The following is an 18,430-nucleotide window of genomic DNA, read 5'->3' as shown; positions in this document are numbered from 1 at the left end:
GACTTTGAGCATCATGCGACACGTTTTTGCGCGGAGATGACGAAGAGGGATTATCCCAAAAAACTTTTACATCATTCCAAAAAACGGGCAAGATTCACCCCTAGGGAAAATCTTCTTGAGAAAAAAGGTGAACTAAACAAGTTGGTTTGCGTCTCAACCTTTGGGTCGCACACAAACCAATTTAAACGGATAATTTTGAGTAATTGGCACCTATTGGAAAATTTGGAACAACCATTGGAAAAACCCATTTTCGCCATGCGCAAAAATTTGAGCATTGGCCAACAAGTGACAAAAGCGGATAGTTACATCCCTAAACAAAAAAGTGACTTGATAGCACAATGGAACTTAAAACCTATAAGCGGGCATCATAGATGTGGCAATTGTGTATCATGCTCAACGACATTAGAAGGCAACGTGTTTGACCATGACGGGGTCAAATGGAAACATGAGATGTTTACAAACTGCAAGACCAAGAATGTGGTCTATGCCGTGGTGTGTCCCTGCAACAGAGTGTACATTGGCAAAACGTGCCAATCTATAAATGTGCGAATCACTCAACATCGCTCTAGAATAAAGAAAAAAGTACCATCTGCACCTATGGTTGAACATTTTTTGGCCAACAACCATGGGGAAAATGATTTTAAGTGGACTGTCTTAACATGGGTTGATCCTAAACATCAATCGCCCAATGTTGAGGCTGCACTCCTGCGTACAGAGGCATACCTGATAATGAGATTTGACAGCGTAAATAAAGGATTGAACTGTCTGAGCGAAGTGAATAGGGCATAATTTCCAATAAACTATAAAACTCCCTTTTTGTTGTTTTTCTGAAGCTGTGTTTTGGAATTAGGTTTGTAACTAACACTACAACTCCCACAATTCACAGCATTTGGCATGGTATCCTAGACATGCCTGATTGGCCAAAACACACCACGTGTCTAATTTGCCGATTGTTTCATTACAACCGTGCGTGCACGGATCACTCTGGTTTGCTTCAAGCCGCCGGCGAGAAAAATCAACCATGCGCGTAGCATCATAACGAATGGTAAGCTTCTCGATCTGTATTGTTAGAATATACCATCCCGGGTCCCGGTAACAATAAGTTAAGCTATTTCTTTCCGTTCCTTTGTAGGAACCGAACACTGGTCATTTACGTGACAGCGCGATTTATTATTTTTTCCGCCCTTCTGACGTCGCTCAAACAAGTAAGCCAATTTCTTTTTCCGCCTTGTTTTTGTAACGTGTTTGTGGTCACGTTTTGTCACTGACACGCAGTTTTAACCTTGTCTTTTAGATAAAAACATTTTTCGACTTTGGGAGTAAATAGTTCACCCTGTCCATGAGATTAGTTTAAGCCACCGCCAGACCTACAATCAAGGTAAATCCTCTATATTTACATCCCGCTTGCAACTGTTGCAGCCCACATTTTTGACACAGTCCCCTGAAGGGTTTCTCACTCTGTTGCAGGTCGACACCCATGGAAATTTGACAACATTCTTTAAAGACCAGCAAAACATCTGGTCTATTAAGGTATGCTGCATCGGCTGATGCAATTTTTATACAAGCAGTTTTGGATAGAGGTCCAAATTCTAAAAGTATTCTCTCCCCTTTGTTTTTTCTTCATAAACAGTTCCTACGGATATGATTTATCCCGCCCTGATGAGAGTCTTGTGCTTAATACGAGGAGACTCGAAACGCGTCGGCATTCATTTATTCATTAAAGGAAACTGTACTTTTTGGTTACACTCTCTGTGTGAAATAGAGATCTAAATATATAAGAATTGTACAGAAGTGTAGGAGGTATCACATTTCGTCATACCCCCTGGACATTTAACTTTTTGGTCAACTAGATTTTCTTTTGCACTGTCCTTTTGGTAACTGTTGTACTGACTTGTTCACATTAATTCACTTGTGAAATTACAGAGCACATTTGTATTGTTTGTCTATTTATCTTTTGTACATATCAATCGCATATATTGTTGTATAATTATCAATGGTGTATGGTTTAATGTAAAGTTGATGATGTTCTTTTTCTCTGCCAAAAAATGATTCTTTTCAAAAATTCAACAAAAAAGTAATGAGACAAATCAAGTGTCCGGGTAAACAAATAAATTTTGGTTTATCCGTCTTTATGCATTAATTGTTTTTTCAATCAACATTAGAGGCATAGGTAAAATTCCCCCTTTTGTATTACGTTAAGGCCCAACCTACCCTCTTTCCCACAGGGCCAAACCCCCCCTCTTCAACAACAACAAGTTAGGAACTAGAGCATCTGCCATCGGATTGTTTTGTAGTTGTTGTTTCGCTGGAGGATATGCAGTGGTGCTCCTCCAACTCTCCCTTTGTTATATGCGTAGAGAGGAAGAGAACCAATTAAGAACTTTTCACATGTATCGCATTCGAGGCTTCAGGGTGTCGATGAGAGTGGAGTGGCGGTCTATTTTGATCAATACGTCAAAACTTAGTGGTATCAATAAAACTGTTTTGGAATGGTTTTCCTCATTCCTTACAGGAAGATAACAAAAGTGATGTTTAATGAGTTTCTCTCTTCTTCCTCTGCTGCCTCCACTGGTGTCCCCTATGCCGATGACAGAGCTTATTTTCTGCTTTAACGACCCAGAGGCTCAACTGGATGCATAGTGCCTCCCAAAAGGCAAAAATGGAATAACAAAATCGGACTCAAGGATGCTATTGAAGAGGCAGAAGACTTGGTAATCAACAGCAACAATCTTGCCTGATCACCATCTACCTGGCCCATCTCTCTTGGATCCTTTACATACTCTAAATCAGTTGTGAAAATCCTAGAGTTTAAATTTAATATCAGTCAAAGATGATTTTATGTCCTTTTGGCTGAATAAAGTTCAACACTGGAATAAAAACCATACAAAGCAATGCTAAAATGTCCAACAGTATATATCTTTATGAATAATAACATTGGTTAAAACAGCTAATATAATTTAAAATTCATCTGTTTAAAATATTACATTAATTTCCAAATCCTTCCTGAATATAAAATGGAATTTATCAAATGGAATATTGAATAACAAAATTACCAGAAGCCCAGGATTACAGGAATTTTGGAAAGCTATTTTTTGCTACAATTAGCTAAAGAAGACTACTGTAATGAGCTTTATTCAGGAATTACCAAGCACCAGCAACTTGGATTACAATCTATTAAGAATCAGGCTGTTAGACCAATAACCTTTGTGCCTCGGTCTTACTTCTTAATAATTAATAAACAATCATTTTTCATTGAAAAAAGAATCAATTTCAAGGGTCTAAGCTTTAAAACATTTGTATGGTACGTCTCCTCAAGTACTAAGATCCAAATTTACCAAAAGCAATGTTTGGATTTTTCCTTGGCTGACTGCATATCTTTGGAACACCTCTCCTCAGGACATGGAGGAAAAATCCTCTTACCTTTAATTTAAGAAAAAGGTTAAAACCTCTCTTTTCTCAGGAGTTCCCTCGTTTCTTAATGCCTATCGTCGATGCATTTAGTGCCAAGAGACCCTGAGGTGAACACTGCACTATATAAATTCCATGTATAACATAATATAGAAGTGGGAGAGGTCCAGGAATAGGGGTCATCATTATCTCTGATGAGGAGGGCAACATTTCTGAATATTTAGAAGGTTGTAGTCTCCATGCTGAACAGACGCCAGACAGAGTTGTGCAAGAGAGGATTGTTGTTGTTAACTTGTTCTCCTTGACTCTGCATATGAAGGGTAGATGTTTGATGGCCTGATAGTTGGCAAGGTAATTTGGATTTATTGGCAGTTTCAGCAGGGGTGGAAGGATATGGCCAGCCTGGAAAGAGGCAAGTGTTGGTGGTGAGGGCGAGGTGAGACAGCTTCACCACTAACATACTGCTACAGGTACCAGGATGATGGAGACATACAACATTAATATTATCCAACCAAACACAGAGTTAAAACATGGGCCTTGATATTGCAGGTCTGTTTTTCCAAAATGCCTGCACCTGTCAACCGCCAGGTTGGAAAGTGTGCCCATTTAATATACTCTCAACCACTCAGGGCTTGATTACAAGTGGTCCAGGAAATATACTGTTATTTCTAGGCATGAGTGGAGTTCGCGGAGTTTCCTTATGTGAAACTCCACGAAGTGACCAAAAAACTCTGCCGCACAACGGGGAGTTCCGCTGGAGGCAGAGTGAGTTTGGTCATGCCGTTCGCATTGATTTTCAGTGCCAAGTGTTTGTCCAGCGCCGTAAAATCAGCACCGACAGCATCATGCACAGTACAAGAGGGTGCTGCTTCTTTTCTTGCCGCTCTCGTAGATTTTCTACTCAAGCGGCAGCTTTCTTAGGTTTCTCAAGCTAGTAATTTAGGACCACACTTCAAACCCTTCTCTTGGCTGAGGCACTAATCCATTTACCTTTCCAAGCTTCTTAGTGCCTCTTTTAAACCCTTTTTTAAACATCGGAAATACCACTTTCTTGGCTGCTTCCAAAGGAGGGTTCTGATTATAAACCTCAAACAATGTACTTAAACGAAGACCACTGACTCATTGTCAGTGAAATTGCTCTCCCACCCTCACAACTCCACCATTAAGTGAGGCCTCTCCTGAGCCTCTGCACTCCCATAGTGTTGGTGTTCCTGCACCCCTGCACTCCTGTAGTGTTGGTGTTCGAGGCCCTCCTCCATCCGCAGGTTATACCTGCGCCTCATCCCTGGTGGTCCAGTGGACCTCTGACTCCTTTCTCTCACTCCACTTTTTGCCCCCTACATCCTCTCCTTTCTGCTCCGTTTTCACACTTTATTCTTTTCACCCTTTTAATCTTTCTTTTTTCACCCTTTTACTCTTTAAATTTTTACTCTTCTTTTTATCGCTTGCTTTACCCTGTTTCTCCAGCCGTTGCTGCCCCCCACGGACCCTCCCCCCCCAGCGCGACCAGCCAGAGCCAATTCCCCTCCCCGCTCCCGCCTCCCAGTTGTCCAGCTCTCCACAACCCCTACTTAATGGCGGCTGGTGCGCGCCAAAGGCAAGCCCGTCTATGCCCTACCGTGACCAGCACCAGGAACCCTGGACCTCCGCACCGCCAACACTACAACCCAGCGCCACTCCACGCATTCAACCCAGGCCGCAACAAAAACTGCAAGCTAGCATCACCAGCCGACACCCACGGGCCCTTCAGCGGTCACTGCTGCAGGCACACCTGCAGCACCACAACGAACACGGACCCAGCACAACCCACCTGCAAGAACAAAACCAAACCAAAGCCCCTGCAACGCATCCTCCTGAACGTCCGATCACTCCACAACCACACCACCAAAATGTGGGACCTCCTCGACAGCACCACCCCGGATATAGCATTCTTCACCGAAACCTGGACCAACACCACCTCGGGATCAGACATCGCCATCGCCGTTCCCCAAGAATACAAGATCTCCTGGAAGGACCGCCCCACCCGCCTGGAAGGAGGAATCGCCATCGTCCACAAATCCACCCTCCGGCTGAGCACACTCCCCAAAGAGCCCAAAGACCTGATGGAACACCTACACTTCCAGATACAGGCCAACCCAACCACCACCATCCGAGGAACTCTTAACTACCGACCCCCCGGACCTTTCACCAATTCCATCATGGACATCATCTCCCCACAAGCCATCACATTCACCAACTACACCCGGCTGGGAGACCTCAACTTCTGCCTCGACAACCAACTAAACCCGAACACCACATCCCTCCTCGACAACCTCCACAACATTGGACTCTGCCAGATCGTGACCGAACCCACGCACTCAGCAGGACACACCCTTGACCCCCTCTTCACAACAGGAAACTCCATCAATTTCAGCCACACCACCGAACTCCCGTGGACAGACCATCGATGCATTCACTTCACCTTCAGAACACCCACCATCCACAGACACCAGCACCTGCTCCCACAAAGAAACTGGACCTTAATCACCGACGGCCAGCTCACCGCCTCACTCGGCAACTCCATCCCCAACCACCGCGGAAGACGACGACCACAACCCGCAGCACGAACTCTGCACAGATGGATCTCCGACAGCACCAACACCATAGCCCCTTTCAAGAAGAAAGACAACACACACGCCAAGAAATCTAGATGGTTTACCACCGAACTTCGAGAGCCCAGACGCACATGCCGCCGCCTCGAAAAGGCCTGGAGCAACTCAAAATCCACAGAAGCCCGCAACGACTTCAGAGTCGCCCCCAACGCCCACCACTAACTCATCAGAAATACGAGAAAAACAGCGATCGAAGACAGAATCTCCACACACATGCACAACAGCAAAGAACTCTTCAGCATCAATAAGGAGTTTGCCCAACCCAGCAGCGAGTCTACTGACATTCCTCCCTCACAGGACCTCTGCAACAAACCTCCTTCCACCACAAAATTAAGAACATTTACGACAACTTTGACAAAGACAACCAACACACTAAACTCTCACCAGCCACCAAACACCCTGAAGCCAACGATTGACAGCTGAACAGCCCTCACCACCGAAGACACACTGAAGACGAAGTCAATCCAATCCGGGGCCCCAAAGGACCTCTGCCCCCACCACATCTTGAACAGAGCCGCCTATACCATCGCACCCATGCTTCGCCACACCATCAACCACTCCCTGGCGAACGCCTCCTTCCCCGAAGACTGGAAACACCCCGAGATCAAGCCCCTTCTGAAGAAGCCCTCAGCGGACCCCACCGACCTCAAAAACTACAGACCCATCTCCCTGCTCCCGTACCCAGCGAAATTCATTGAGAAAGCCATCAACAGCCAACTTGCCACCTTCATCAAAGAGCACAACATCCTCGACTCCTCCCAATCCGGCTTCAGAAAAAACTGCAGCACATAAACTGCCCTCCTTGCCACAATAGAAGACATCCGCTCCCTCCTGGACAGAGGAGAAACAGTAGCCCTCATCCTCCTCGACCTCTCAGCGGACTTTGACCCAGTCTCCCACCGCACCCTAACACGCAGACTCCACCACGCAGGGATCCAGGACAAGGCCCTCGACTGGATCCACTCTTTCCTCTCTGGCAGAACGCAGTGGGTAAGACGCTCTCCTTTCCTCTCTGACCCTACACCAACCACCTGCACAGTCGCCCAGGGGTCCTCCCTCAGCCCCACGCTCTTCAATGTCTACATGGCTCCGCTCACCCCCATTGTCAGAACCCACGGACTCAACATTGTTTCATACGCAGACGACACCAAAGTCATCCTCTCCCTATCCAATTAACTCAATGCAGCCAAACACAAATTTCAAGAAGGAATGGAACCTGTCGCCAAATGGATGAAAAGCAGCTGCATACAACTCAACACTGACAAAACAGAAGTACTCATCATGGGCCCACACCCCGCTGCCTGGAACTACACCTGGTGGCCCCCTGCCCTAGGAAGCCCACCCCACCGGACCACGCACGCAACCTTGAAATCATCCTGTACTCAGAGCTCAACTCAGTTGCATCCTCCTGCTTCCACACCCTCCGCCTCCTCTGGAAGACCTTCAAATGGATCCCCTTCGAGCACAGAAAGACCGTCATTCACGGCCTCATCACCAGCAGATTCGACTACGGCAATACACTCTATGCCGGAATAAACAAAACCTCACACGCAAACTACATACCATCCAGAACGCTGCCGCAAGACTGGTCCTCAACCTGCCAAGACACTGCCATATCTCTCACCACCTGCGCACACTCCACTGGCTCCCCATCGAGGCTAGAATCACCTTCAAGATTTTCACCCACACACACAAAGCCCTCCACAACACCGGACCAGCATACCTAAACAGCCGACTAATTCCACGCACCCCAAAGGAACCTACAATCAGGCCAGCTCTCTTACGCCGTTGTTCCCCCTTGCCAGAAAGACCAGATCGGTAGGCTGCACCTTCTTCCTCGCGGCTAGAGCCTGGACGCCCTAATGCTCCACCTCGGACAGACATTACTCCCCATCTTCATGAGAAACCTCAAAACTTGGCTCTTCGACAGACCCCCTCCTTGATGGACTGGAACCTGCACCTCCCCTCCTCACCAGTGCCATGAGACCCTTATGGGCGAGTAGTCGCGTTTAACAAACACATGATTGATTGATTGATTGATTGATTGAAACGTAGCTTTTCATTTTCAAACACACAACCGTTTTTTGGGGGCAATGCCTGTCGCAATGGCATACCAACTTGAACACAAATCACTTAACACTCAAGAGAGTACAGCCATTACTAACTTTCGCTTCGTATCATCCTTATTAGAACTCACTGCAAGTTTTGGGTTAGAAAGGCCTAATTTGTTTACATTCTGCATCTCAAAGAAAATTGTGGATATCATTTCTAATACATGATCAGAGCTTAACATAGTTTTTTCTAACAAAGACAGGAAAGAAAATAACAAATTTTCAATTCAGAATAAAACAGATGAAACACCACCTCCTCCATTATCTGTATTCGATTGCGTGCTTGGGAGAAAAACATCATGATCTAGTTCAGAAAGGGATATCCCGGGAAGATGAGCTACAGTACAGTGGAGGGAGCGTTGGACGCGAAGATCGAAAGGTAAGATTTAGGTTAGGTTGGCCCTCTTCATCCAATACTTTCAAAAGGGCTGATGACGGCTGATTAGCCAGAAATCGGTCCCAGGATGCTTGTTTTCAGTCCAGGAAAGACATAGCTTGGTAGTTCGGGCTGGACTGTTCCCATGAGGCACAGGGTCAGACTGATTTGCAGATGGCCATGTCTGAACTGGGGTGGCGGAGTGAGATAAAGAATTATGTTCGATTAAACCCAGATCAGTTGACTGGGGGAGTGCTTGCAATGTTCAACACTCCGTCCATCATCCCCTTTGGTTTTGCATTGTAATGCAGGCAGGCGGTCCTGCTTCCACCACAATGCCGATCGGACAAAAGTCTGACCGGCATCGTAATCAGGCACCTAGTATCTTTGGGAAAACCTTGAGTGATCTACACAAATGAGCCCTTGTCGAATTCAGTATTTGGTGGCCTACGTTTCCGTTTCAGAAATGTGTAGCTCTCCTGGTTGAAACACAGATTTCACACCAGTTTCCCCCACAAACTTCAAGTAGATAGAAACCATTGAATAGGAAAACTGACTACCACTTAAACAAGCATTTGCAATGCAATAGGTCTTGCATTTACGCGAGTTTGAGCTATTGGCATTGTAAATGACCATGCCTTTTATTTATGTTTTGCTTTTTAATCCTTTCCATGCGTCGGACGGCCCCCGGCCGTCTGAAGTCACTGTGGGCATGTGCGCCCACACCGCGGGGGAATTCCACGCACATTCAAGGGGTTAAAACATAAATAAAAGGCATTGTCATTTACAACGCAAAACGCTTAAAGTTGTGTAAATGCGGGACCTATTGCATTACAAATGCTTGTCATTTTGTGATTGTGGGTCATGACTGACAGGCGCCCTGCCAGCAGGGTACTGCAGCGCGAGGTGTGATGCATCTGCCTACTATCTTATCAGAAAAAAATACAATCGGTCTTGAGTAGAGAGTGTAAAGTAAAGCGCCTCGAGGCTCTCTCTGGTCGTTAGTTCTGCTTGAAGGGGTATAGGCGAAGAGCCCGTGCTCTTTGTGTTGCTCACTAAGATCCTGAACTGCTGCTCATGTACTTTGAAGAAGATTTAGTGATTTGCTACTTTCATAAAACGCCTTCTACCAGACCGGTCTTCGTGTACATTATGCACATTTAACCCATTGCACCCTGGTCTTGGTTAAATCGTTTTTTTTGTTTTTTTTAAATAAAACATATTCATGAAAAATTCCATGAGATGAACCATACAAGCAGATTGAGCGGAGTACAATGTGCTAATTATCACCATTATGGGGAACATGTTGACCTATATGATGCAGAAGGTATAGCGCTTCTAGGCACCCTGACTCCAACTTTAGCCACCCCTTCTTTCTCCAGCAATAAAGTAGTATCCTTGAGAAATTTCTAGTGATTGTTACTCTGATATTCAGAGACCCACACTATCACTTTACACCTCATATGTTTAACATTTTACTACGAATCCCCGAATGTCTTTGCTTGTTGAATGAACCAGAGACTTGGAAACACAAAAGCTGTACATGGCCACCCTATGCAAGGTGGGTATGTGTTTTGGGTCAAAGGGGAGGTGCAAAGGCATAAGGCACGTAGCATCTGCTGACTGAGTGCTCCCTGTGGGGTCATGCACATGCTCCCCGTGACATCACTGTGGGGCCCCTCCTTTCACTTGGATGTAATCAAAAGCAGGGTCATTAAATAATCTTCTACGATCGATGTGCTTATTGTGTGCTCTCGTCCGAGCTGTGTAACCGGCTTCCACCCCTCCCCCACTCACCAACCAAGCTGTCAGCTGCTCAGTCTGTTAGTTCTTTTAATGGGACAGAGAAACGCCTTATATTGTTAATTTACACGGGCATATAGTAGATGCAATGCAGAAACTGGAACAAAAAACTTAAAGAAAACCAAGGCAGTGCCATAAAAGCAAAAGCATTTGCAACACAATAGATCTCGCATTTACGCACGTTTGAGCTATTCTCATTGTAAATGACAAGGCCTTTTATTTACGTTTTTGTTTTTAAAACATAAATAAAAGGCATTGTCATTTACAATGCTAATAGCTCAAGCTCTTGCAAATGCGAGACCTATTGCATTGCAAGTGCTTGTTTAAAGAGTTAGCGAGGATGCGGCTTAATGGCCAAAGCAGACGACTTTGAAGTTGAAGAACTAGGTTTGTTTCAGGCGGGAGGCTCAAACATCTTGTGATTGCCAACAAATTACTTAATCTCCCAATGCCTAAAAATAATTATAAATGAACAAGTCCCTCTGAAAAGTGTTGCTAAATAAACCTGGCGAAAAGCAGCACTGGGCGGAAAAAAGAAAAGTAGTGCAAGTAATAGAAAAGCACTGCAAGGGTAACAATACTTTACTTAGCCGGTGCTCCTCTGCTGAACAAGGGAAGTGAGGCATCGCGGGCTGTACCAATTATGAGGCAGTAAAGAAGAGCAACGCAAAAGTCTGACCAATGGTGAGTAGCAGGAGGGAATAGAGTGGTATTATTGATGACACCAGGTCTTGCAGACAGCGCATGCGTACTGATGCTCCACCCAAAAAATGACCAGTTTTTGCCATTTTCTTTTTTGGTTTTCTTAAAGCTGGGAAGAGGGTGATGTTAGCACAGCAATCTTTTTTGTTGCTGCCATTCTTAGAAAAGAAAAAAAAACGTATTTTCTTGTGCTGTATCACCTACCTCAATTTTCAGCTCAACACGCTCACAATTAAATCTTTGCTTTCGACCACTTAACCAATACATGGGTAGCAGGCCTTAGATGTTCAACGCTTTAACTTTATCAACAACATGCTTGCAACCTACGGCTTATAATTTGATTTACGTTCCACGGCCAGAGCAATTAGCAAAGCTTAACCGCATGCGTGCGGCGCGAATTCCCCGCCCATGCTGACTCCGCCTTGCACGGGCGGAGTCATGACGGAACGGTTCCGTCATGAGCACAGCTCAACCGACGCTCATGACGGAACCGTTCCGTCATGAGCATGGAAGGGGTTAATAATGGAGGTCAATCTACATGGAGTCTTCAGTGAAAATGTTATCATTGACAAAGTAGATGAGTCACGCTGGAGTATTAGGTTCGAGGCCTCCATAATACAGTGTGGCCCAGGAACGCCAAAGTGCAGGATGTATCGCAAGGGCAACCCACCTTGTCTAGCTTGCATATTCAGTCATAAGGAAGACCCATTGGCTGGTGTGCTGTGAGAAATAAACACAGCAACTAATTTGTGGCCATGAAGTGCATGTATTGCAGGTGGAAGTAATAAACTACTTCATAACACTCGCTCACATACAAGGAAATTAGAAAACTGTATAGACAAGCAATTTTCACTTTGGGTAGAATTACCTTAAAATATAGGATTGTTTTCCACAGCATACTGAATGTAGATTCATATTTGTCTTGGTGTATATTTGGAAGTCAGTCCAAAAATATAAAAAATGCCATTGTCGGTGATACTGGGAGAATCTCCTGCAACTTCATCATAAATCTATCTTACCTCCACTTCAGAAGTGAAAACTTTTTGTAGCTATGATTCAGTTCAAAGAATTCCAATAAACATAGGGAAGAATTAGTCTCGGTCTGAAGCCAATTGATGAAAACAAATGGCAGTATTACAAAATAAATGCTCGGCTTTCAAAAAATGAATAAAACAAGACGCTAAAGCCAAATTAAAAAACACAGACTGGACTTCTTTTACACCATTACCAATTTAAGCTGCAAGTGCAAAAACACCTCCGTGAAATGTAGTGGGTTGATGAAAAAATCTGATGAAACCCAGGAAGCCATTGAGTGAAGGGGCTTAAATAATCAAGTCAATCACTGAAGAGTGCAGTCTTAAAGCCCCTTTTAGTATCGTATACTCTGTGTATTCTGTTATCTTTGTTTTGCCAACATGAATGGTGCCCATCCACTAAAGCTCTCCAGAGCCAAACCTAAAAATAAAGACCACACTCATGCTGGTCTCTTTACCTATGACAATCTAACCTAAAACGTGTATGTTGACTAAAACTCTTCAAAGTACACACACATGAAAGTAATGACTACCTGAACCTTTTCCCAAAATACACGTCCCATCACATTTCAGAGACTCACAAAATAGCAAATTTTTCCTCATACCATGGTTTCCTTTTAAATCTTTAAATCCACTTTAATCCAATTACACACATTCATACGATACTTTACAAAGACAGATGTATCCAAGAAAATCTGACAACTTGATCAACATTAATTAAGGAAATATAATACACAATGTGTCAAATGTTTAGCCTCCTTTGGAATTAAGCACTATTAAATACATTTTAGTATATCAACACAGATGGTGGGTTTGCTTTGTTTGACCTGCACATCTATTGGCTATCTAAGTCTATGAGAAAATCCTTTACTCCCAATTCACTTGGTGAGAGGTGCTCTTAAAAAAGTGTTATAACAACCACCCACTAGGGTGTCAATCAGTATATGGATCTGAAAGATCCTGACCCAATATTATATCCACTACACCCGAGCACACCCAATCATTATTTCTATACTCCAATCAATGTATATGTTCAATGGAAATGTAACAAAAAGAGTCTTTTCATGGTGTGGTCCGATTTTCCAGAGTTCGACTTCAAAGAAGTATTTCCAATCACAATCTTCAATCAGATCTTGTATGCTTTCTTTCAAACTAGATCGTGATAGAGGAAACGTGCCCAAGAGGACTTCTGTTACTTTCAGGGTCCTGGATTTATCAAGATCCGCTGGGCTATTTGAGCTACTGAGACGGACTAAGGTCATTTGAAACTGCCTGGATTACCTTTTTATATCTCCGCATATATATGGGAAAAAGAATGGTTGAGAAAACCAAGGTTCTAATGAATTACTGAATCGTATCTTGGCAGTCACAATTCAAAAAAACATTGTCCCGAATGATTGTTTGTGATTTGAGCCTTGAGGAAGCCCTGCGGGCGAAACGCGCGTCGGCTGCTGTTGTGTCAACTTATACTTGATTTGAAATAAAGCATACAAGATCTGATTGAAGATTGTGATTGGAAATATTTCTTTGAAGTCAAACTCTGGAAAATCAGACCACACCATGAAAAGACTCTTTGTTACATTTCCATTGAACATATACATTGATTGGAGTATAGAAATAATGATTGGGTGTGCTCGGGTGTAGTGGGTATAAAATACATTTTAGTACATTTAAGAAAAAAGCTTTAATATTTTTGTTAAAACTTGAGAGATATGCAGTAAAACCACCTGGAGTCATACACTCTATGCTGTTTATATCGCCTGAAAACACATGCTGGTTGGTCCAACTTCAACTTACTTTTCTTGGTAATGCAAAAACTGCAAAGATGGAAGGAGCCCAACATTTCTGGTCTTATCAATTAACCCACCATGACACAAAAAAGATATGCTAAATTAAATCAATATTATCCCTTTCACTCTTGGAGTGTTACTGCATATTAATGCCAAACATTTTTATAACATGTGTACTGACTGCTTACAAACAATGCAAAGGAACTTCCTTAATATTTAGTGCACAAGGCTAGGGTGGGTATATATGCCTATTAAAATGGTATACAGGATACAGCATTTTATGATGTATATGCAATTGAATAGGGCAGGGAAAGTGTTAATTTCAAATGACCTAAGAGGTGAAGGCTCAAACAGTCTGCAAGGTGCTGTGTTTTTAGGTAATCTTTCGTGTTCAACTAAAACTCTTACATGCAGAATAAGATACTCTGATCATGGCATTAACACACAGCCTATCCAAATGGGGATCTTCCACAGCGTTTACATTTTCCTTCCACACGTTCTTAATTTTATTTCTGACCACTTCAATCCATTTCTTACTGGGCTAAATATAGGGATTAAGATTCAAGAATACATTTCTCAGCACTGGTAAATTAAGGGCTAACGTTATTCGCCATGGGGCATTATCAGAAATGAGAATTATTTCAATTTGTGAGTTAGGTATATGATCCACGAGACAGTTTTCAAACAAATAATCACTTTGAGTAACAAATGAGAAATCCCATCCATTCTGATAGACCATCTCCACAAATCCAATAAATACAGATTGAGCGATCCCAGAGTCATTCTGATTTTGGGGTATGCGGTATGTTGATACATTTCTAGCCAAGCAGTGTCAAGGAATGGAGCCAATTCTTGCAAGTACATGTAGATTCTTTACACCATTATTTCTGCACCAACTATCTCTAGAGATGCCCCATCAATTGCTACCAAAGTTGCAATGCTTAATAAATACATTTATAAAACTGTAAACTCATCCTCTACTAATGGTCTAGTTAGTACCCTTCTTTCCATACCATCTTTTCTCATACACACGATTTACCATCACTTTTATTTGTAATTTGAATATTCAGTCCTCTAGTTTTACAGATAACAGATGCGTTTCTTTCCTAACAACATACATTTTCACCTTTCTTGCTACCTCATTAACTAAGTGTATCGCTTGTGAGAGTGCAGTGTCCGTTTTCATTTCCTTTTAAAGTATAAACATGTTTTCCTTTCCACAGGGTGTAGTTCAACAACATTACAATATACAACTTTCACCTGGCTTGACAGATATCCCTTTTCAATGCCATATATTAATTCAGACGACCATACCTCCGAATATACAAGTGACACAGAAAACGTAATTCATATAAAGTCAGACATACCTATGTATAAAGCTACATTATAAAATTTCTACAAATCAATTCAATATACCCTGCTTATCATGTCAAGTATCCAAAGTATGTTACTATTAGGTTACAAATGTCTGAAGAAATCAAGTTGTTCTGGGACTGTCCTAAGCCAATCAGCTCAATACATGTCCCCCCTCTAATTAGTGCTGCACTAACAGCAAAATATATAAACTCTTACGACACTGATTAGCTTACAAATTCTTCTAAATCATTCTTCAAAGCCTCACAGAGCACTCACCAATGCAGCAAAGTACTCTGTCTCACTCTCTGTGCCTCCCTGAGAGCGAATGACTTCAGTTACAGCGGCAAGCACTGCACATATCTAAAAAGAAAGAGAGAATATAAATAACCCAACAGGAAAACATTGTCCAGTTAAGTTCTTAAAGCTGTAACAAATTACTTGCTTGGTCAACTGAAGGAATAATGCTTTTAAAAGGTTTACATAACAAAGACTTGAGCCAAAGAGGCATGTGTGGTCTGAAACCTCTTTCCATGTCTTAAGTATGGGTGTGCAACATTTGTGTAATTTGCTTTTGCATACTTACATTAAATTTGGCAAAATTGTGTGGATTTACTTAAAATCTCTCATTTAGAGTCATATTTTAGCACAAAATGCATACTTGTGTCAATTTTTGATTAAGGGACACGTTTCACACTTTAAAATTAGAGCACAAACATAAGTAGTGTGAGAAACAGGAGCTCGCATTTTTGCTGATCGCATTATTCCTGTGCACTCATAGTAATATTTTAGAAAGAATGGCACAGAATTAGGTAATGTGGTGTAAAATCAGGGGTAACTAGTATAATGTGAAATTTCCAAAACTAGGCCATTTACACTAGATTCCACCTGGACCTACTTTAAAATATTGTTTCTTTAGAAATCTTTGGGTTTTCTTTGTTCTATTCTTCAAAAATGGGAACTGATACTGCCATATACGTAAGCATGGCCTAAACATCAATAACAGTTTCTCTCAAGTTGGGCGACATGCAGCGAGACGGACAGGAGTGACGCTTCTACCCCTGAGAGACCACCACAACAGGAGCATCCCTAGCGACCAAGGCAGGACGAGAGGGCGCAGAGGGATCCCGGACAGGGAGGGTAATATAATTTAGCATCACAGGGGAGGGTAGATACAGAACAGGGGGCACCCGCGAAGGGCTTCCACACACGGTCGGACACGAGAGAGGTAACCTTCAGAGCTCTAGGGGTACAATAGGGAGACAGGAGTGCAGGGGGGGTTCTAGTTAACTGTTTCAATTGGTTGGGGGGACGGGGGGGGGGGGACACGAGGCAGCCACCGCAACATTATTCTCTCAGAAAATGAGAGTAGACAAGGACATATCCGTTACAAACTGCAGAGGAATGCAGGATGGGTTGTGGGATATATTGCCAACAACTAAGACCAGATTATTTTTGTATCCGGATATGTGGATGAACAGACTGATAATAAATGCCAATAAAGTGGGTTTTAAAAATAATATATACAGTTTCTCTCAGGTAAACATTTGACAGTTTTTCTACATTGGAGGTAACATGATCTCTCAAAGAGATTGCTGAGGGGACTGGTAGCAGTCCAACAAACAACTTCAGATGTGTAACCATTTGGCGAGTAACCGGACATCTGTCCAAATTGGTTCGAACAATGGCTGAAATACAATTGAAATACTGTCTTAGAGCAGCAATACAGCTTGGGTAGTGTCACCTTTCTAGTCCAATTATCAATCAGTGTAACTTTCTCTTCTATTCAGTGTACAAATAGTTTGACAAAGATTGAATAATGCAGGGTAAAGATAACAACCTTGCCTGGGACCTTGTTGCATACAAAGCTGTCTTTAGGATTCTGTTAAAGTTTCTACCTAGCCAAATGGTATCAATACCTGGCACAAATAGGACCAGGTAAATCCATCAAAGGCTTTGGCAGCTTTAAAGCTATCAGTTGAAGAGGATTTTTTTTTCAAGACAATCAGTAGAATCCATTCAAACAGAGCTCGATTTAACATTTCTCTCCAAGGAAAAAAGCCCTTCTGATTCGCATGTACTTGGGTAGGAAGGCCTTATTTCAGCCTAAAAAAACAGATTCCAAGTTGTATGCTAAATTTGTGTCTAAGAGTGGAATTGAGCTATAAGCTTTTGCAAATAAGGGGACTCAATGCCTTCACCCAGCTGTCAGGTGTAGAGTCTCCCTTGTAATGTGAAAACGTCATCAAGGCCTCATGAATGTAATTCATCAGGCAGACTGTCAAATGCTGCTGCTTCGCTCTATTTGGACTTTTCATAGCATCTGTGCCCCCTACGTCAGTTTTTGATAAGTGCAGGCTAGATAGCCAGGACTCTATACCAACTCAATCTGGAAAGAGTTGTTACTGGGAGATGCCCCAAAAGAACTAAACAAGTACTGACAATACCAATAGGTCTAGCTTTCATTTGGAGACCGGACTAAAGTTATTAAAAAGAGCCTGCAGCAGTAAAAATATATATTATTTTACATTCCTTGTTTTATACGATGCAACCATAAGACAAAGAATTACATTCGTGAAGATTTAGTGTACTTTGAGAGGTAAAATAGTCCTTTGTGCATTACAATGCGAATACCCTAAAGGAGGAGGAATGATACATACAACGTCCAACAGAATGACGTGACAGAGAAATATTGGTTTAGGTGGAGCCAAAGTTCACTCTATGTATATTTTTAGGATATGCTAACAACAGGTCAAGAACATCAAGTTATTTTGATCACCAAACAAATAGACACAAACCCCTGCAATGCAAACCCATTGGCTTTAGATTAACTGTTTCCAATATGGTTGTAGGAAAGCGGATTGTCCTGCTGCTATGGCGAGATATGCATCCAATGTTCAAAACTATACAAATGATTCACTACTACAATACCTTCACCATTAGGGTGGGTACTCCGAGTAAATGCATTGTGCTGGAAGCTCAGCTTGCAACACGGGCAGGGATTCCAATTCAAAACATGTACAAATATTTGCAAAATGAAACAAGTACATGTAGAAGAGCAAAAGCAAGATTGGGTTTAATTTATATTGAAAATAAACCTCCAAACAAGTGGTCATGCGACTTTCAAATGGCCACTTTTTAGAACGCACTGATAAGAAGTAGTTAGAAGAATGGTATAACCGGAGCTCGTGGTAATCAGAAT

At 42.6% G+C, this 18,430-nt stretch overlaps 1 protein-coding gene across 1 annotated transcript in view; it reads right to left on the bottom strand.

The window, feature by feature from the left end:
* The window catches only part of RRP12 (ribosomal RNA processing 12 homolog), a 521,209-nt gene that overhangs the window by 480,301 nt on the left and 22,478 nt on the right, over nt 1-18,430 (bottom strand). Inside the window, exon 3 of the mRNA XM_078643584.1 lies at nt 15,508-15,591. Within this exon, the coding sequence (XP_078499710.1) occupies nt 15,508-15,591 (84 nt within the window). The remainder of the gene's footprint in view (nt 1-15,507; nt 15,592-18,430) is intronic.

Source organism: Lissotriton helveticus, chromosome 5_1 (genome assembly GCF_964261635.1).
Source record: "Lissotriton helveticus chromosome 5_1, aLisHel1.1, whole genome shotgun sequence".
NCBI classification, from domain to species: domain Eukaryota; kingdom Metazoa; phylum Chordata; class Amphibia; order Caudata; family Salamandridae; genus Lissotriton; species Lissotriton helveticus.
The sequence above is the reverse complement of the archived record's forward strand: the minus strand, read 5'-3'. Positions and strand labels throughout refer to the sequence as shown.